Source organism: Phalacrocorax carbo, chromosome 12, assembly GCF_963921805.1.
Source record: "Phalacrocorax carbo chromosome 12, bPhaCar2.1, whole genome shotgun sequence".
NCBI lineage: Eukaryota > Metazoa > Chordata > Aves > Suliformes > Phalacrocoracidae > Phalacrocorax > Phalacrocorax carbo.
In genome coordinates this window covers 3,166,674-3,187,173 of record NC_087524.1, presented here as the reverse complement: position 1 = coordinate 3,187,173, position 20,500 = coordinate 3,166,674, and the positions used below count along the sequence as shown (strand labels likewise).

General features: G+C 44.9%; 1 protein-coding gene across 3 annotated transcripts; it reads right to left on the bottom strand.

Annotated features, from left to right (window-relative positions):
* Positions 1–1,254: 1,254 nt before the first annotated feature.
* C12H10orf71 (chromosome 12 C10orf71 homolog) lies at positions 1,255–20,258 on the bottom strand. Of its 3 annotated transcripts, XM_064463739.1 has the most exons (5): positions 19,958–20,258; positions 15,748–15,815; positions 14,035–14,267; positions 9,064–9,234; positions 1,255–7,203 (listed from the first exon to the last, which is right to left on the bottom strand). In XM_064463739.1, exon 5 carries the CDS (start codon positions 7,025–7,027, stop codon positions 2,426–2,428), a length of 4,602 nt encoding a protein of 1,533 aa, XP_064319809.1. In that variant the 5' UTR covers positions 7,028–7,203; positions 9,064–9,234; positions 14,035–14,267; positions 15,748–15,815; positions 19,958–20,258; the 3' UTR covers positions 1,255–2,425. The 3 variants fall into 3 exon arrangements, with proteins under 3 accessions (XP_064319809.1, XP_064319810.1, XP_064319811.1); XM_064463740.1 differs by lacking the exon at positions 14,035–14,267; XM_064463741.1 differs by lacking the exons at positions 14,035–14,267; positions 15,748–15,815; positions 19,958–20,258 and adding an exon at positions 9,403–13,385.
* Between the last annotated feature and the right edge of the window lie 242 nt (positions 20,259–20,500).

The following is a 20,500-nucleotide window of genomic DNA, read 5'->3' as shown; positions in this document are numbered from 1 at the left end:
TTTGTAATAACAGACCAAAAAAATGGCTTGTGCACTCTGCTAGGCTTTCAGGTTACATATGTCCTGTCTAAATGTATCATGCAAAACTTTAATAGATTAATTTATCTATATTTTAATATGTAGGTGACATTCTGCTCTATACTGGATAGGCATTATGCTGCATACAGCGACGGCAACAAAGTGCAACATCAACGGCATCAAGTCAGTTTAGCCAAATATTTGTGACCGAAAAACAGAGAAAAATGGTCATAACAGGAAATATTTCCCTTAGTTTAACAACTTGAAAATTGATCCTTGTTCCTGAAACGCTCTTCATTTTCAGTTTTTTTTTTTACTTCTTTCAAAAACAAGCCCTTTCCCAGGGGAGACTGCGTTTTCTGAGCTCCGAGTCAAAGCTGGTTTAAAAATATTAATATCTTCAGAATAAGATCATAGGGTATTTCAGGCTGCAGGAGATCTCGGGAGGTCTCTGGATGAACCTCCTGCTCAAGGAAGGTCAGCCCTGAGGCCAGCCCAGGCTGTTGAGGGCTTTATCCAGTCAGGTGTTGAAAACTTTCAAGGGTGGAGACTGAACCATAAATATTTATTCAAATATGGGCATTTGGTTAATGTGCTCTAAACCCAAACCAAACCAGGCCAAGCTTCTCCCTTTTCACGCCACACCGCTGCCGCAAGCCGCCCTGCCAAGTCGCGAAACGGCAAATCTGACACAGCGCTGCGTAACAGGTGAAATGGACTTTAGAAACTCATTCAAAGCCAAATCCAAACCCCGCTGAAATCAGTGCCCTTCCTGTCTGCCTAACAACCCAGTGGAAAGCGCTTTAGCAAGAGTCTGCGGGGATCAGGACAGGCGCTGAACGCGTGGGCTTGTCAGGGATGGAGGAAGGCTGGGATCTGAGTACAGGTTAGGGAAGGAGCCAAACCACCAAGTGTTGGGCTGTGTCCTGAGAGCAGCCTTGGTCCTGGGAAATCAAGAATTTACTGAAGAAAGCCTCTATCATAAATATTAAAACTGGGAGAGGGGGCAATGCCTGTGTCCCATCTCCACGTTGTATTTATTAGCAAAAGGCCCAATTCTTCCCTTTCTTTTCGGGAAGTCAAGAGTCACTTCACTGAAAACAATCCTGTAAAAATAGCCTGCGATGTGAATGGGGCTGCAAGTCACTGGTACAATTCTTCCTTAGAGCTCCTGCACTCCAGTTTTAATTGGGGAAAGCAGTATGAAAATGAGACAGACAAAAATGAAACCAATACTCCAAATACAGGTATTTATAGGAAGGCATATTACATTCATGTTTTCCGTCTTTCCACCAAGGTTCTGTCATTATCTATGATGATAAAAAAGAGCTTATGCGAGGATGAGTGACATTTTGATACAGATCTTTTAAAGAAAAGTGGTAATCCAAGAAGCACTTTTCTAGAAATTAATACTTCGGATGTTTTGTATCTCTTTTTTTTTTTTTTTTCTTTTAATCACAGAATTCACAAGACCAAAATTAGGGACAATGTTTTTCAGGTTTTAAAAGTTAGCTCTGTATTTCAGTGGGAGCCTGAGAACAAAACAAAACGCACTTCAATTATAATAAGCAAAGATCACCTTATCCTAACAAAAAATTAAATACCGATATGGGAATTCATTCAACCTTGCTCCTTACCGAAATATTTCAGGCCAAGTATCAAGATAAGTTGAAGTTTTAAGCTGCATTATAAATAACCCCTGACTCTAAGGGAACTTATTTGGAGATTATCAAGAAATAGAAAGAATTCAGCAGCATGTTAGTGGACACTGCAAAAGTATAGGAGTCTAGAGCAGCTACAACTGTATTCTGGTTGTTTAAAGGGCTTTTTTGTCATGGCTGGTGTGTACAATCTTCTTGTCAATAACTTCTGGGCAATCAATGTGTGCAAAAAATGAATCTTGGGTTTATGGCATGTTCGTAGCCATATCCTTTCTACCTGTCAATATAGTTCAAAGGCAGCGAGTGAGGAAAGTTCAGTAGACGCGGCATGTCTCCTAGGTCTCACAGGGTGGACAGGATGGTCTCATAGGTTTTACTTTGTGTCATACATCATGCAACACATCTGGGCATAAGGACGCTTGCTTTGGCAATCCCAGCCATCATCATGGCAAAGCAGCAGCAGCAGCAAGCAGTGGCTTCATACTGTTGTATGCATTTGTTTAGCTGGCATTGCCCCTTCATCTCACCGGTAAATTGGTGCTTACTCCATTTCACTCTTCTTCAGAGTGATTATCACCTTGCGTCTTTCACTGTGGTCAGCTTCCATTTGCCTTCCCACCCAAACCACAATGAGATTCAGACATAAAGTGTCGTACAAACATCAAATCTGCATGTGCTTTTGTCTGCATGTGTCTGTCCAAATGGTTCTTAAAAACTCTAGCTGGCATATTTTGTTACTTCAGTTTTCAAGATACTCCTTCTGCAGCAAAATCATCTAAATTGGTGAGGGACGCTCTGTCAGTATTTGGGGTTGGGCTCATGTCCTTTCGTAAGTGAACTTGAGTTTCTTCAGCATCTTGGCTGTAGGGGTAAGAGGCTGGTTCAATATCAGGCTGGGTCCCCACAGCTTCAGCGTATCTGTAGCCCTGCTGGCCTTCTTCAGGTGGTTCAGCTGGTTCTCCTGGTACAGCTGGCATTAACCAGGGAGGTTCGGAAAGCTGAGAAGGTGACTTCAGCACTGCTACAGATGAAGCTGGTAAAGGCAGCACTCTAGGGTAGGAGGCATAGGGAGAATTCATAATTTCTGAAGAGGGGGGCTGGTATAAGTTCCCTTCAAAGGAAGGCACCGATACTTGAACATATTTGCCAGTTTCTGGGTCATAAAATGTCTTTAAATTAACTTCAGCTGGTAAATCAACTACATAGTATTGGCCAGAGTCAGGGTCTTGGAGGAGTTTACGCTGGGTTGAGGAAGGTGAAGGGCTTACTGCTGATGCACCACTGGGTCTTCCTGTACTGGTTTCTGTGGGAGTGAAAGTTGAGTGAGGGGCAGGATGGAGAGGAGAATATCCCAAGGATGAGGGAGATGCTAGGGTCTGTCCAGAATGAGAAGGCTTTCTGCCTGCAGCATCTGCATGCTCATTCTGGTGGTTTTTCTGCTGCTCTTGCATTTTCCTTCTCCTGCTTGCCAGCTTTTTGGCCCGCCGCAGGGCCTTTTCTGTTTTTGGTGGCACAGCGGGAGGCTTGCCCGCTGCTCTCTCCCCAGGCCCCCTGGGCTGCAGTCTCTCAGCTTCCCCTGCAGAATCAGAAGGCGGATTCCTCTGTGCTGAATCAAGTATCTCTTCTGCAGACATATCAGCTCGGCTCTTTACTGCCATGTTGAGCAAGGCAGGGTTTGTAACATCCTCTGTCTCTCTCGTTGGCTTGTCTGATGATGAACTGGCAACAAGAGAGCGCATCGTGCTGCCTGACCTGGGGCTGGTAACAGCAGAGCACGCAAGACTGTCTAACAAAACCGGTGCACCTTCTGTATGCAGGATGTCCTCTAGAGCTTCATGGGATACAGGAGAATGCATGTGGTCCTCTGATGTGGAGCCAGTCACAGGGGAAATGGTCTCCCTGGTGATTATTTTTTTCGCACAAGAGCCACCTCTGCGGTTAGATAAATTATGATTCTTAAAGTAATTCGTCTTTCTTTCTGTGGGATAGCTGGGGTTGTTTTGTGCTTGATCATTTTCCAGATGTAAATTTGGCTGTGTTAAACTGTGTCTTGCCTTCCTAGCCTGGGGTTTCTCTTGCCTCCTGCAGACACTTTCCTCATTCATTTTCCCAACTTCATTTAACAAAGCACAAGTCTCTTCATCTTCTTCCATCAGCTTCTGTAATGAAAAGCTCTCTGTATCTTCCAGAAGACCGGGATCCAGTGCTGCTGAAGTAGATCCAGGCTCACTGGCCTCTTTCCCTCTGTCTGTTGCTCCATCCCTCACATTCTGCTGCCCTCTGTGCCTCGGTGCCGACCAGCCTACCTCCTGGGTATGCAACACGTTTTGGTGCCGCTTGTTATGCTCTGCTGGGGGCACAAACCTACTTTCTATTTCCTTATAACTGCTGCTCACTGTATCGTCCAGGGAAAAGGACCTGAACAGGGGCAGCTTGACAGTCCTTATTACCTGAGGTGACCTGAACGTGTTATCTTTAATCATAAACAGACTGGGTTTGGTTGAGCTCGAAGATGGGGGTGTTTGTGGCTCCTCGGACTTGGCGGTGGACATGTCCCTTAAACTGTTGGAAGCAGAATCCATGGTGTTGGCCTCTTCCCTTTTCTCTCTTCCCAGTTTCTCCTTCGTCAAGCTCCCCTGTTCATTCCCAGTAACCCTACCCTCCTTCTCTGCTGCACCAGTAGGAGAGCTGATGCAAGCATAATATTGCAGTTCATCTCCCCCAACCTCTTTCCCTCTCTCCTTGTGGTTTTTCTTACTGTCTGCACCCATTTCACTCTTAGTCCTCTGGGTTTCTTGAAGGCACGCCTTCTGCATCAGGGGCACCCGTGGAAATGGCTCCTCCTGAAGTGGCTGCTCCACCGTGGAGACGAAAGATTGCTCCGAAGAACTGCTGCTTCTCTTGCCTTGTGCTTCACGGCCAGTTACAACCATACTGGTTTGGACGTCACTGTAAGGCATATCCTCTGCTGGGGAGAGCTGGTTTGGGCTTGTTTTGAAGGCAAACTCTTCGTTCTGATTAGCAGCCTGTCTCTCATTTTGCTCACCCTGGACGCTGGGATTTTGCACGGGCTGCCCTGCTGTTGCACCTGCATTGTCTCTACTGAATGGTTTCAGTGCTGGATACTGCAGACGTTTCCTTAAATCAGATTCATTTGATCCGTGTCTGAACAAGGGGAAGTTTTCATTACCCCTTGTGTTTTTAACCAGACCTTCGTGTTTTGACGCATCTTGCTGCAAGTTGTCTCCAGTTTGGTAAAATAAAAGGTCTGCTGTTGTTTGGGGTGAACTCAAAGTCAGGTAATTGTCTGTAAAGTGTCCAGTTAAATCAGTTTTATTGTCCTTTTCGTGAACACTGCCAGACAATACGGAGGTTATATCACTCGATTCATCTTTCTCTGCAATATTTTTGTTGCTTTTTTCTTGTAAAGTCAAGAGGGAGGCGTTCATTTTTGTACTCTCCTGTATATTTTCCCTAGTTTTATTTTTCTCCTCCAAGGCCCTTAGCAGGGGAGAAGGGGTATAAATGCTTTTAACACGTTTACGCACATCCTTCAAGTTAAATAACAGACTTGACGCTTTCGACTTGTAATTATCCCTAGACCTGTAATCGCCAGCCGCGTTCCCCTCGTGGTCTCTTGCTGCAGTGCTCTCAGTGGGAGGAGGTGTCAGCGGGATCAGCTCGCTTTCCGCAGGGTCCACCTCCTGTTTTGGTGGTATGATGGGTGTTAAGAGTTCAGTGATATTGAAAGAGGGACTGATCGATCCAGGGGAGTTTACCTGTTTAGCCAGAGGAGTCACATCCAGACCAGGTTCAGCACCAGCCACCTTTTCAGTCAATGAAACCGTCTCATCGCCGGCTGTGAACTTCTCCTTTGAAGTCTGTCTCTTCTCTGCTGCCCCTTTTGCAGCCCTCTGTCTCCTCCAGGGCGGACAGGTGTTGCCGAGTTGGGGACTGAGGGCCTCCTCTTCGGTTAAGGTGGCCGGAGGTCTCGGTGGAGGCGGGCTGGGCGCCTGGGACGCGGATGAGGGTGAGATGGAAGCCTGGGACGTGGCGGGGGGGGAAAGCTGAGCTGGCATCGGGGGTGGTGGCACCGGAGGGGCTTCAGGGGTAGGGGGTGTTGGGGAATGGCCCTGCTGGGTGGGGGGTGGGAAAGGAAGCGCCTGCGAGACAGGGGGTGGCCGAGGAGGACCCTGGTGTGCGTGGATCCTAGGCGGGGGTGCGGGAGGAAGGGCAGCAGGAAATTCAGTTTCTGAAGGGAGGGGGCTCTGAGGTATGTATACAGCTGGGATGCTGAAAGCAGCTTCTGGTGGATTTGGCTCCATCTGAAAATCTCTCTCCTGTTTCTTAGCGACAGGGGTCTTGGCAGGTGGGAATTTATGTTCACGCGTGCGGGATCCTTTTAAAAACGGTGCTTCTTCCAGGTATGCAAGACCTTCCTTCTTTGTTTTTAGATCAAGAAATTCCTCCTTTTCCGTCAGTTTTTTATGATGAACGTTCCAGGATTCAAAAGCACTGTTCTCACTGTGAAGAAAATTACCTTTTTTTGCTGGCTCATTAACTTTCACACTTCTGTTTTTTAAAGCCTTTTTAGATGAACGGTAAAAATTTGACTTGGCTACTTTTGACATCTCAATCAGCACAGGATAATAACCATCAGAGCCACAATAGCTCAGGTCTATTTTATTAGGTGTTTTCTGTGGCTCGTGTTTGCTGCTGAGACAGTGGCTACCTTGACTAGCCTCGGAAAATTCAGAAAGGTCCTTGTGGATGCTTAAAATGTCTGTGTCATCCCAGCAAGCCATATCGTTTCCATGATTTAATTTACATTTTTGAAAGCTATTCTTAGTAGGCTGCTTAAAGGCTACCAGGGAACCTCCTGACCCTTCGTCTGCAGTCTTATCAAATGTCTTAATCAACGAGGACACTTTGGAAACATGTTTATTGTTCCTTGGGCCAGGGACTGGCAAATTCAGCTTTTTCCTTTCTGTGGCAAAGGTGTTATTTCTAGCCATCCTTTTCTCCTCCGGAGCACACTTTGGTAACTGCTGGAATGTCGAAGCCCATATTGTATGTTCATTGTTTCTTGCTGTTAGCTTGTTACATACATTGCTTTTCTTGATGGCATGGTTTAACGTCCCTGGGTGAAATTTAGCAGAGAATTGTAGGGCAAAGTCAGGTGAAATGGCAAGATCTGGTTCATTGTAAGAGTCTTCGAGTTCTGCCACACACAAACTTTTGAAAGCCCGGTCTGTGAGACTGCTCACCTCTCTGTCTGCGTCATCCAGGAGACTCCCAATACTTGAGGAGTCACTATGTCCTTCTGTATGTTTCTTATTTCCCTGCATTGTTCATGGGAATCATGAATGAATTATCCAAGGGATTAATTTCAGGTGTCAAATAGGCAGATGATTGTGTTGGGTGGTTCCAGCTGTTTGCAGTTCACAAGCACAAAGCGATTCGTCCAGACGGTGCTGCTACACATCGATTCATCTTCCGGAACAGCTGAAGGAAACTTTCTTCTCTGCAAAGCCAAAAATTATAAATTATCATTTTTCTATATTAACACTGTTAGACAGATAGCATTTTCCAGATATATCAGTCACTGACTAGTTTACTCCTAGACAAGATCTCAGCAACACAGTAAACAACATGAAGAAAAATTGTTATTTTGGTCAATTCAAGTAGCTCACGGGAGATAGTTTAATTTCTGGAAGGTGCCATTAAAAAAGTGGTTTCACATCAGATTCTTTACTTGAGCTCTTAAACAAGGCTGTAAGAAACAAATTTCAAGTACTTCCCTTTCCACATCTCCCACCACAAACGCTTCCAAGTGCTGTACGTGTATTTAGCTAACAGGTTAGCCATTTTTTGGCCAGGAAAAATTAGTGATAAAAAGGGAGAAAACTTACTTGTTAAAAGAAAAGTTAATAAAACTTACTTGGCAAGACATCATAATTATAATTTAAAACATTTTGTGAAAAAATAAAATTATTATAGGAGATTCTGTTTTCACTCATCCGTTAGCTCATGACCGCGGAACATGAAGTCGATAGAGATGAACCTGTTTGTATCAGGCTGGAGCTTTGCTGTGACAATTACCCTGAGCAGAACCCTGGTTTGAGAAAGCAGAATGGCAGCACAGGTAAAGAGGATTTACTGTGCGTTAGCATGTTCCAAGCAAACAGCGCTGGGGTTAAAATCCTTTAGCCACCCATACCCAGATACAGCTGGTTGGTGTATTGAAACTGAAGAGGCTGCTAATACCAGCTTAGCCAGCAGAAGGCAGGAGTGCCTAGGGGACTCTAGCGGACCCACTAATGGAGCACAGGGAACATTTGGTTTCACTTCCAGAACTGCTGAGAGCAAAAGGCAACCCATTCAACACAGTTATAAAATATCACTGCCTTCCATTAATCCCTGGGTACGGTGCACAGTCAGGCCCCACAGCATTGCGGGTTTTGTCTATCTCCATATCAGTCTGACGACAGGATGGGAGAATCTCTGGATGGGGCAAGTATATGCAAAACAGACCCTACAGCTATACTTGAAATCTAGACACTAAAGCTCTTTAAAGTTTGCTCTGTAAACTCTTTAGACATTTATTCTTACATTCAAGGGCTTGAGCAGGGTATTGACTAACCTACAGCGAGACTCAGTGTAAACACATATTCGAGAGTTAGCTAAAAGGAAAGTCCTTTTAGACTCCTTAACGAAAGCTTCATCTGTGTCTCCATTTCCTAGTACAGTTGCATCATTAACTTGTGATGAGCTGAAACAACACAGTTCCCATCTACAGCAGCTTCCAGCTTCTACACAGGTGGAAGCTGCCTCCATCTCGTACTTGGATCCACTGTAGAACTGAGCAATGAAATCCAGATTCAGATTTCAGCCCCTCCAGCTGCCCAAATCGACTTTGGCCCATCTCAGTGAGACTGTTGGAAAGGGCACATTTTTCACTATGATGACTCAGTGCTGGTCAAAGTATGAAAAGTCAGAGGAACTGGGCTTAATCAGCTGAGTTACTCAGGCTTAGTCAAATGAAAACACTCCTCACCTTCCTTTTCTATTTAAAAAAAACTCAGCCAACCTATTTTTAGACTCAAATTATCATAATGAGTCTTGATTCTGTCCTTCCAGCCACACAGTTCCTATGACTTGTACAGAACTACAATAGATTTACACAAGAAGTAAAACAACCTTAATACAGCTTCTCCATTTCACTTTGTACAAAGATTTTTCAAACGTGAGTTTCATTCCCGCCCCCCGTACGTACATTTTTGTGTATAATGCAGCAAGCAAAAAAGAGAAGGCAAATGAAAGGCCACCCCGCCGTTGGTTTTGATTCTTAACTGTTATAGAAGCAGGAGGTACAGGTACATACCTGTCATGTAATTTTGCTTCTCATCTTTAGAACATCCTCTCGTGGTTGTATTTGGCTTCATTTCTGACCATCTTTAGTGAGGAGGTAGAAATAGTCCAGTGATGTAGATTCGACAGAAACAGTGTCCCAAGATGTTTCCGACCCTCAGCATTTTTTGATCTTAAGTGAACTCTGCAATTTGAAAACAAATACGTTTGTTTGCATGAGCTGAAGATTGTCTCATACCGTATTCATTCATTTATTTGTTCATTCACGTTTTACAACCATTTTAGGAGTGATTTATAGGATTTCTTACTGAAAGAGACAGATATCCAACCCAGAGTTATAATAACCAGGTACCTTGAGGGTTTGGTAGCTTGTGGAGTGCTTCGGTAGCTTGTTCCTAGCAAACAACTGTCACAACTTCCAGCACTCCCCAGTAGCCCCAGCAAGGACTAACAGCTGAGGGAGCAACGGTTTGCTGGCAGTCTGCCCACTGCAGAGGCTGGGTGGTATCTCCAGGCTAAAAGGAGGGGTTGGGCCAGGTGATGTCGTCTCCGCTGCTGTCTACGTCCCTGCTGGCCCACCCTTTCAGAGGGACCGCAGAGGAAAACGTGTGCCTTCACTCCACCTGTAGATGGCTTCCAACTGCCAACAAGTACAGACAGACATCAGTCTGGTGGACTGGGAACTAATGCAGCTGAGGTTTGAAAGTCCATGCTTTTCACTGTCCGTGTTGTGAAGGAGGGGAAAGGTGGACAGCTGGGGTGGTCGGGGGCAGTAAACAAAACACCTTTTTGCTTCCATGCATGAACCGGAGTCAGAGGATGCTAAAGAAAAGCTTGGCTGTGGTGGATGTGCGTTGCTGCTGTCCTTTTACTGTGGGCACCCCCAAGACCGAGGCTAGTTTGTTTAATCTTTGCAAGAATATATCCATTTCCTACAAGAACTGTCCGGCCTGGAGGTAATGCAAATGCCACATAGGTGTAGATACACCTTCTTCCTGAAGCAAGAGTCTCCTCTAAGGAAACTTTTGTGTCAGCCTGTGGTATTCAAAACACGCTGGCAAAAGCAGCAACAAAGGCTCATCCACTGGGATGGTCTCCTACACCTTACCTGAGGAAGGACAGTTGTCAGTGTTAGGGTAGGGACAAGCCTGTACCAAGCATGGCTTTTTGTGGTCTGTTTAAGATGTATGATTAAAAAAATAAAGTAAAAACAGATTAAAAAATACCCCAGTGCTCTCTCTGGTTGCAGCCAGATGTAAAAGGGCACCCTCATTGCACAGATGTGTACTCAGTTATCTCTTTGCTCAGAGGTTAAATTACAATTTTATTGCTTCTGTGGTACTCTTAACTGTGCAAAGCCAGAACAGCCATGGGAGATTGTGATTGTGTTCTTGCTCACTCATCAACGGGGCTGTTGACTAAATTCCAGCGGCACGATGTTTATCACTATTTATTGGTGGTGGTGCCTGAACTAGGAGCAAGCTTGGCTTTTAGATCTCACGGACCGTGGTCTGAAGAAACATCTTGTCCCTTGTAAACTGAGAACATTTGCTGAAAAGTGAGTAGGGTAACAATAAACATGGAGATCATGATGTAATCTCAGCAACTATTTTCCTAGATGGAGTCACTGTTACAAGAACAACTCAGCTCCACTGATTAAAAAAGAATAGCGACTGTCACTGTCTCTGAAACCCTTGTGAAGATCCTTGTCTCTCCTGGCCATAATACTTGTACTTGGGCAGTGTAATATTTCAAGCTGGAAAAGCTGTATCTACACCAAGGTTCCAAGGTGCAAATCACTACTGGCACTGGATTGGAACAGCAGCACTGTACTGATCTGGCTGTCCCTTTCACAGGTATGATGGCAACTTCTGAACTTTGGGCAAAGATGTTCATGGGTGGTTTAATAACCTGGTAAAGTCCCATTTCTTTGCTTTTTTGGACAAACATGGCAGCCAGCAAGCAGTGTTTGAACTTAGGTCAGAATTCAGCCAGTTAAAACATTTAAGGATGTGTGAATTTAGGCTGTTTTCAAGGCAGAGGAAAGCAACGCTAGGCGTTTGGAACTGCTTGGGAAATGCTGAGAAACATGTGAGGTGTTTGCAGTAGCCATCACCTGATATGAGCTACTGAAAAAAGCTTGCATGAATGTACAGATTTCAAGGAGCTTAATCAGAAACCAACCTCCCCTCTCTTTTAAATAGGAGTTTTTTTTTTCAGTGGCTCTCTTCAGTGCCTAGCACGTTGTGATGAGCAGGTTAAATTACAGAGACTATTCCTGGCCTGGCACAGACTGAATGTCAACCTTTTTCACTAGACAAGAGCTGGGCAAACCAGCAAACTTGGCTGGAGCGTGTGACATCACTGCTGCTGCCGGTTGGTTCCCCCACCCACCCTGGGCTGGTATTTGGCTGAAATGTTGTGCCATGAGACATCGCGGTGGCATTTTGGCAGTGCCCTTGGGAGCTGCATAGCAGCCTGAAGTCAGCAGCACTGCATTCCCCTTGACAATGGGAAAAGAAGGGAGAGGGAGGGAAAGTTTATTTTTTAAAATTCTTTAAGAGCTGATTTCTTCATGTGGTGCTCTCTGTATGGCATCCATCCACAGTTCCAGCCCAAAACTCGGAGCCCTAGGGTGACCGCTGGTTGAGGTTTATTCAGCAGCATGCTCTACTCACACACACGCTGCCACTGGTGCTTTGGGCTTCCAGGGGTTCATCATGACAAATAGTTAGTGCTTCTTACCATGGGAAATAGGAGAATCCCTAATGAATTGACGACTTTTTTGTATAGGTGCATGTTTGTTCATGGCACGCACAGGAGCGTCTAATCAGATGCAAGGACTGGATGGAAAGAGGTCTGTTCAGCTATGTGTCATCAGGCTGAGACGATGCTCCCAGCCGATGGCAGCTCCTTGCTAGCCCAAGGACTGGCTCAGTGAGCTGTCTTGGGTATCAGTGTGGAAGCAGCAATCAGTATGTGAATGGCTATTGAGTGTGTTGCTGTTGGTCAATGATCACGGTGCCTCTGTCTTCATTTTGCATTTAGGAAAACACACAGAAAATTGCCAGGGAATTAAAGGTCACCCTGTGAGTCCCTGTCAGAGACAAGGAGCCAGAATGATGTCCAGGAGAAAGGAAAGACCCCCTGTAGTCTGGTGTAGGATACCTAAACATCCTTCGTGCTGGGCTGCTTGGACTGCCAAGAGTGTGTGTGCTGGCCATATGGGCTGCATTGAGGCAAATGCACACTGCCTCTCTGAGCAGCCCTCGGGGCACATGGACCGGGGGAGGATCACAACACCCTCACCGAGGAGGGGGGCTGCCTGGCAAGAGAGACTGTGGTGCTCCAGCCACATTTTCCCAACTGTCAAGAAAGGCAATTTCTGGATTAAGATGGTCCTAAGGTGAAACCTATTAGCACAAGACTCCATTTCCCTCATCCAAAAAGATCGCTTTCATCTGTGCTTTGTGGTCATAAAGGATGGCCAAAGTCAATTCTCCTGCTGGGGGAAGGGAATTTGCTTAAGTTGATGGAGGGTGGAGAACTAGATCAGTCCATCTTAGGGTGAAGATATCAAACACTGACAGGAATGACTAGCATGGAACGAGGCAACCTCAACTATTCCAACATCAGATCTTTGATCATTGCTCTGGGAAACAAACCAAAAGAACCATGTGTCTGGACCAAAACAGTGTAGACTGGGGTCCATTCCCCATGATGATTTGGCCCAGCAATTGTGTCTTGAACAGCTTGTCCTGGGCCAGAGAAGAGGAGAGACTGTTCTTGACTTTGGGCCAACTTCTGTTCTCAGTTACACTGGTATAAATCTAAAGTCATTTTACTGACGTCAGTAGAATAACTGAGAACAGAATTGGTGACTCCAAATGCATCTACTTCCTAAGCCGACACTGGTGCGCTATCCAGAAGGCTACATAAGTAACTGTAACCACAGTAAAGTGAAATCCAACATCTCTGAAGAGCCAAACCTCACCCCCATGTGGCATTCAGACCAGCATGTGAAGGAAAGGGATTTGGAACCGATACCCCGTTGCTATGCCACCAAATCATGTCCCCTGGACAATTCTGATTTTCTAACCTGTATCACTCACCACTGACAATAGCAGTGCATTTGGGATAAAGTAATTTCGCTCTTTTCTGCAATATTCACCAGACTATCTAGACCTAAGAATGGCGTGGTCGATGTTGTGCAGTCCCAAACCGGACCAGCAGGGCTAGCTGGCGGTCCTAATTGCCATCCTACGGACACTGATCTTTTGGAAATGTGTTTGCATGTGTGTATGTGATGGGAGATGTCCTCGTTTACGTTGCTTTTGAAATTTCACATGGAATAAAGATTCTGAAGAGAAATTAAAACATAAATTTCAAAATTTCATTCAGAATTAAAAAAATTTCATTTCAGATTATTTCATTGTTTTTACACTATAGGCCATAAGAAGTAACATGTAATATATACCATAATAGTTAAAATAGTGTATTACTACTGTTCTTAAGTCAGAGAAGGTGAATGTTATTTAACATTAACTGAAACTTTTATTTTCTACATCAAACAATACCCTGATGGTATTGCAACTGAGAGTGTGATCCTGTTTTGAAATTTCCCTAAGTAAATATTCCAAATGATCGAAAAAATAATTTCCAGTTATCTTTCTAGGGGAAATGTCATTAAAATGAATATGATTGCGATTTTATTTGTTTAATCAAACCAGTTTTTTTCTGAAGAAAAGACAGCTGAAGTCTTTTTCTCCCAGTGAGCTCTACTGAAGCTAGTGCATCTGTTGCCATGGGAGCTGCAACCCGGGGCTCATCAGACTCACAGCTCAAGGAAGGTCAGTGCAACCTGGTGGAAGCATGAATGCAAGGAGCGAGTGTACCTAGCTGATGACTTTGTGTCATGTATCCTGCTCTATGTCCTTTCCCCAAAGGATGTGAACCTCTTCCAGGCCCCAGCTGGAACGCTTACCTCTTCAGCTCAGACCACAAAGCTTCAAGCACTGGGAGATGAAGACCTCACGTGAAGAAAAATGGGAGGAACAGGGACGGCTTGCGACAGCTATGGAGAATCATGGCAAGTCTCTCTCTACCTTTCCCTTTCTGGTTCAATGGCAAAGACCCAACAGTTAATTCCAGCTGGTCTCCGGACTGCCTTTCCCAATGTCCTCCAAACGCCCCATCCTGCCAAGAGGCCAGTCAAGTCTGGAAGAAGGAGATGTCTCTCAGAACAGGTTGTATCTGGACTGACGCTTTCTTGCAGCTCCTGTTCACTCCTTCCATTACCTAAGCCCTACCCACTGCCTCTGAAGTCAGTAACATGCAGAAGTGATGGAGGAAGCCAAAGGCACAGAGCATATGACTAACGCAGGCAAAGGGTAGGTGCGGCACTTGACAAAGAGCACAAGCCTACGAGAATCACAAGGCAAAGGGATGGTGCTCCTCCTATGACCTGAAGTCAGCACAGACAAGTGACATTTAAGCAACTGAACCCAAACAGTGCATTTCTTGGCATTAAATGACTGACTGGAAAAGGCCACCGTCTGTAACTAGGTCAGTCATTATATACTGAGATATTTATACAGCTCCCCAGTAATATGGTACATGAACACCTCGTGGCTATTTATCCTTACAAATTCTCCCACTGCAAGCAGGATTTCTGTCTCATTTACAGATCAGCAGCTATGGCCCAGCTTCAACTGACTGATTTGCCCAAGATCAAACAGGGCATCTGGGGCAGGGCAGGGAACGAAATCTATGTTTTCTGAATTGCACAAGAAGAGCTTAACCTTTGTCAGTTAAGGCAAAAATGTGCCTTCCCACTGCCCTTCACAGGGCATGGTACTTCACTATGGGCCTCTGCAAAAAAAACCAAACCAATAACTGAGTAGGGTGCTGTAGCTTGGCATTATATTGTATAGTGAAATCCATACCGATTTGCAGGTGACTGACTTACTGCAAATAGCTCTGCCTCTGCTTCTTTATACCTATATCTCTTTGATATCATGAAGACTCAAGCCTTCCTCACTAGTTCAAGGTGACAACTGACATTGCATTGGTATAGCCCCGCCACTGAGCACTGACAGGATTTTGGCTGATGAGGCAAGTATTCATCTCCCTACGTTTAGTCTCAAGTAAGGCTTAGAGGATGAAAGCTTCTGAGTTTTCACTTTGTGAGTGGAAGAAAGGAGATTTTCCCACAGTAGAAGGGAAGTTGTAGACTACCGCAGCATCACAGTGGCTAGAGATGGGAGATGACAAAGAAGAGAGGGAAGAAAAACACATGGACGAGAAAACAAGTGTAATAGCCTGGATGCGTGTAAAGGAGCATGCCAGACAGTCCCAGCCCCTGTCATGGGAAAACTGTAATACCAGCAAGTATGCTAGACGCAAGAGGGAGGCAGGTGTATTCTCCTCTGTGACCTACACAAGGAAATCTGCAGCTAGCAAGCAGCCATGCCTCACTTCTCCTTCCAGGCTGGGGAATCTGAAACCATCCCGCACTTACAGTGCCCTCCTCATCAGCCCCAGCACACCGATACCATCTGCACTGTCAAGTTTGCACTTAGACAATTTAAGCTTCTTGACAAGGAGAGCCTGACCCACACCCGCTCACACAGGATAGAGTCTCAGGAAATAACAGGCTTGCAGAAAACAAATACTATTCTTTTCCTGGTAGTCTTACCTGTTCCTTTCCTTTATATCTTCTGGATATTTCCAGGGCTTGGACAAGGATTTTGCTGAATCTGTTTTCTATAAAGAAAATAATTTAAGCCATTTGTAGGTGCTAGGTTCAAAATTGTTTCAAGTTCTAAGTGGTTTTATCACCCACTAAATTCCATGGGATTTAGGGACATGTAATATCCTGAAATACTTGTCTTATGTTACCAAAGACAAATAGGTCTATGTGCCAGAGGGGGCAGGAGAAGGTGGAGGCTTTGGTTTTCAAGGTTTTCTGGATCAGGCTGCAGGAATAGAACTATTTCTTACTTACACCTTGCTATAGCTTTCAAGTGCAGTCAAGAGAGCTCAGTTCTTGAGCAAGCAGTGTGGCAGGGAGGGAAGTACACACTTAAATACATGCCAGAGCATATGACTCAAGCATACAACCATCCATTCGCATAACATCTTTCCTCCGATGACAAACTGCTCTTCAACCATTTGTGATGATAACAGCCATTCCAGCTGAAGGACAAAAGCTGTAGCTTGCCTTACTCCTGCCTGCTATCTGGAAGATGGCCTTGATGGGAACAGCTAGTTATTCACCTATGGAAGGACTTTGCGAGGCCAGGGGAGAGCCTGCCCATCCTTGCCCCCAGCTGTTATCTCTGGAGGCCACGCTATTTTCCTCCTTTTGAGGAAAAAAAGCTGGACAGTGGTCTCATCCTGAGCAAGAGGGAAACTCTTTCTAATTCCCGTTTCACTGGGCAACAGGGGTTCTTTTCTTTTTTTTCCTGGGAAATGAAGACTCCTTCTTCCTATCCAGAAAATGATTCATTGTTGTGGTCCCCAAGACACCTCCTTATTCTTTTACAGTTAATGCATATACGAAGATATTTGTTGTGATTCATCTGTAAAGGATATATACAAAAGACAGAAAGGAAAATAACAAGAGTTTTAAGCAGAATCTACACTTATTCCCTAAAAGAGACCCCAGTGACTTTGGCTGAGTTAGTCCCTCAGCAACCTCAGTGATGCTGTCATCACAGTGTTTTTCCAGACCCTCTGACCCTCTAAATAAGCCTGCAGGCTGGCAACAGCACCACCCGCAGCCCAGTGCTGTCACCAGCCGTTCTCCTCAGTTGTTCCGCACACTCCAAGTGGCAATTCTACCTGCTGGTCTATGGCTTCATTCACTTAACAGGCCTGGTCACAACTCCTGTAGCTCAAAGAATAATTTCTCAAATTTGGAGAAACAAACTAAGTCCTAGTGTCAGTACTTCAAAGCAGATCAGTCAAAACATTGAGTCTCAGTAAACAATATAATGATCAGGAATGCTGCCCTGCTGCCCCAGCACAAATCCTGGATGCGGCTTGCAGGGTTTGGTTCCCTCTGAACATACTGCTGCTTCTGCACCAACATCCCAGCCAGTCCTGGGCACTCGCTCCAATTTCTGCATGACAGAGCCCTATGCTTCGAAACATGCAAAGGATGGGGGTAGGGACTGACCTAAAATACATCTCCGTAAAGCAGAAGCCATCAGAAGTGTTCAGAATCGTACAGGTGTCTACAATGAAGCTGGCAGGTAAGCCAAGCCAGCCTTAAGATATGGCAGGCTATGTCGTGGATAGACAGAGGCACATCCGAGACTGAGCATCTGCAGTAGCTGTAATCTGCCAGATATTGCTGTTTGCTGACTCTGCATGTTAAGGTGTAGCCAAGTGTTGACCACATGCATCTCTTCTAGAGACCTTTCCAAAAATTGCAGGGATTTTAATCTCTGTCTTTCCCAAGTGGAAAGTATGAGTTAGGTGGCCTTCATGTACCTGACTGTCATAGCCCTATCTTGGTTCCCAGAAAAGCCTCAGACATAGTGTGTAAGTAACAGGGAAAGCATCCCTGAAACTGCTGGGATGTAGTTATGTGAGAGACTGAAAATAAGGGTGCATCACTATTTCACCTGCTGGTCTGACTGTTATAGATGCTTTAGACTAATCATTACTAGCTGATGCCTTCCTGTATATCATTATTTGCAAGCACAGGAGATGGATGATAAAGAAACCTAGGACTATAATTAAACATCTGCTTTCTATACCTGTCCAAAGAGGATCGTTTGGCAGGGGAATCCAAGGGAGAGGGAAACCTCACTTCTGGGGAAGGGTTGTCCTCTAATGGCCTCAACGGTGCCTCAGTTTCTTTGGGGCTGCTAAGGGACAGGGGTCTCAGTGGCAGTCTCTGACCATACACACTTGAAAGCCATAAAAACCTGGCAAGCAGCAGCATAGTCACAAACCACCAAGCTTAATACACACGCGCAAATGTACATATACCTTTAGCTATGTATGTATAAGCAATCACTGATCCACCCAAAAATACCCGCAGGCTTGATTGAAGAGGGACAGCCTTTTCTCAAGGGTAAAGTTCCAGCATCCGTGCACACATGCAGCTCCCACTATGCTCCCTTTCTCCCCACACCTGTCAGCTGGCTCACAGGCTGCTGGTCCCAAAAGGCGACACTACCTCAGGCAACGCACGCTGGCTCTGAAAGCAATGGACTCACCCACTCACTTCTAGCGGAGAAAGCTCTGTGTGACCTGGCACCCCGGCTGCAGGCGAGCCAGCACAGTGCAGCTAAAAACCACTTGCAGAATTTGCCTCTGCCAGCAACTTTCCGTGTGTGTAAACTCAGCTAGACTAAAGAAAGGAAAAAGTGATAAAGATGAGTGGTATTTTCTCCCAGCTTGGCTCACAGGGTGAGTTGGCTTTTCCCTGGGTCTTGAGAGATTTACATTTCTATGGGCCTTTTTGCACAGGTGCCCTAATGCGAGCACAGACAAGACAAGCATTTCAGAGAAGCAGGTAGGAATAAGAGGCTACAGAGTGAAACTGCCGTGTGCTTTTGGTTTGCGGTACAGGGCTGCAATTGTACCTGCGTACCCCCACCCGGCTGTGGCCTCCAGCTCACTGGTGAGTGCCCGTTACAACTCTTTTGGTAACTAAGTTGTGAATATGTATGTAAATACCTTCCTAGTGACAAGCGTGGAAGGATGGAGAAATGTAGTTGTTTGGGGGCTCCAATATACCAGGAATCTTTTATCTGTTAATATTTTCCACAGACCTTATCCTTCAAGCATTTAACCGAGGGCATTTGCTTTTTACATGGTCAATTCCTTGGAAAAGTGAAGGAAAAGAGCCATGGAATTTGATCCTGTCCAGGAAACTTACTTCTTTCTATTATTTCTTCTCACTTTTCCTTCCCCCCAGCCTCCCTCCCAGCAATGGCAGAGGATTAGCAAGGAACCCTCTAGCTGAGAGTGTACAAAGTCAGTGTGAACCGGTCGCTTTGGCCTGCTGCTGGAAAACCTTTCCCTGTTCAGATTTAATCAGATTGTCCGTCCGCAGGCCATTTAAAAAAGCATAAGCAGTTTGGCTTCTCAGGCTTAACTTTACTTGTTTCTGTTCCTACTTTGCTGTTGAGTTGCTGCAACTAAGCGAATAAAATGCAGTTCCTTGGGATGGCGGATTAAGAAGTTCTGCAGCAACTGGGCTCAGAAAAGCTTATGCCATTTAAGAAATTTTCCAGTGATTAAAATTGGATACAAGTCATAGTCACAGTCATTTAGAGTGGCCTCTTAGCACTGCCTAGGTATTTGAACTATTTTACTTTTTCAGGCTGTGTAACATACTAATTGCTCTCTATAAAATATTTAAATTATTCTCTTCCTAATGTTCCAAAAAAACAGAAATAAAAATGCCTTCAAGCCCCTGCAAAAATCAATGAAGTTTTTAGGTGTATCTTATCTGTAGGCAGTAATCATCTGTAAAATAAAACCAATGCAGTCTGCTTAAAGTTGCCTACAGCACAATGCACAGGACCATTAAATGGAGCTTCATAGCAATTTAGTGGTCTTTTAAAAAGATCACACCTCTTTATCAAATAATTGTCTGTCATAAACAGTAATCACTGCATACAAATCTATATGTATGTCTCTTTCCACACACAGACTTTCAGAGACAAGCCTGCTTTTCAGAGCAGAAAATGCTGGACAAAATGAAAGCATTTTCCACCTCTAATCAGTGAAAAAAAAAAAAAAAAAGATAGAAATGCTGCTTGATTTCTCTTATCTGATCAATCACACCACTGATCCTTGAGTGCACACACATTCACATGCTCAGACACCACCATTCTTCACCATTTCCCTGCTTTAAAAACACCCATACGCTCCCCCCTTACCTTCTGTGCTCCAGCTTCCTGATCAGGGACAGTGCAGGGCTGTGCTTTCTTCCCTTAAGACAAAGCCCCAGCACATTTTACAGCAGCCTGCTTACTAACAGCACTTCCCATTATTTATGTGTTTCAGACTCTCCTCCTGAACATGGTTATCTTAACAGAAACAACCGCTGAAAATGAAATAAAACAATAAAAGTGGAGGAGCTAACCCTGGAGCCCTCGCGGGCCTGCCCAGCCAGGTGAAGTGAAGTGAGCAAGGAATCCAAAGTTAGTAAAATGTATTTAAATAGTTATCAGGCAAGGGAAACCAAACGGAGATCATGGTGGGGAAGAGGCAAACATACGTATTGGAATAACCATGCGGTGTCAAGTAACAGACAGATGAAACAAACAGTCATCAGCTATTTTTACATTCAGATTCGCCGCTGGTAATGCTTCAGAGATAGCTAATACAGAAAGTAATGCTGTGCGATTGGCTCGCTGCCGCCAGTGATTCAAACCTTAAAGCACTGCATTTTTGCATCTACAGGTGGAAGTCAAAATGGT

Excerpts from the sequence above, each read along its gene's own strand:
- C12H10orf71 (XM_064463739.1), bottom strand. The coding sequence starts at position 7,027 with ATGCAGGGAAATAAGAAACATACAGAAGGACATAGTGACTCCTCAAGT.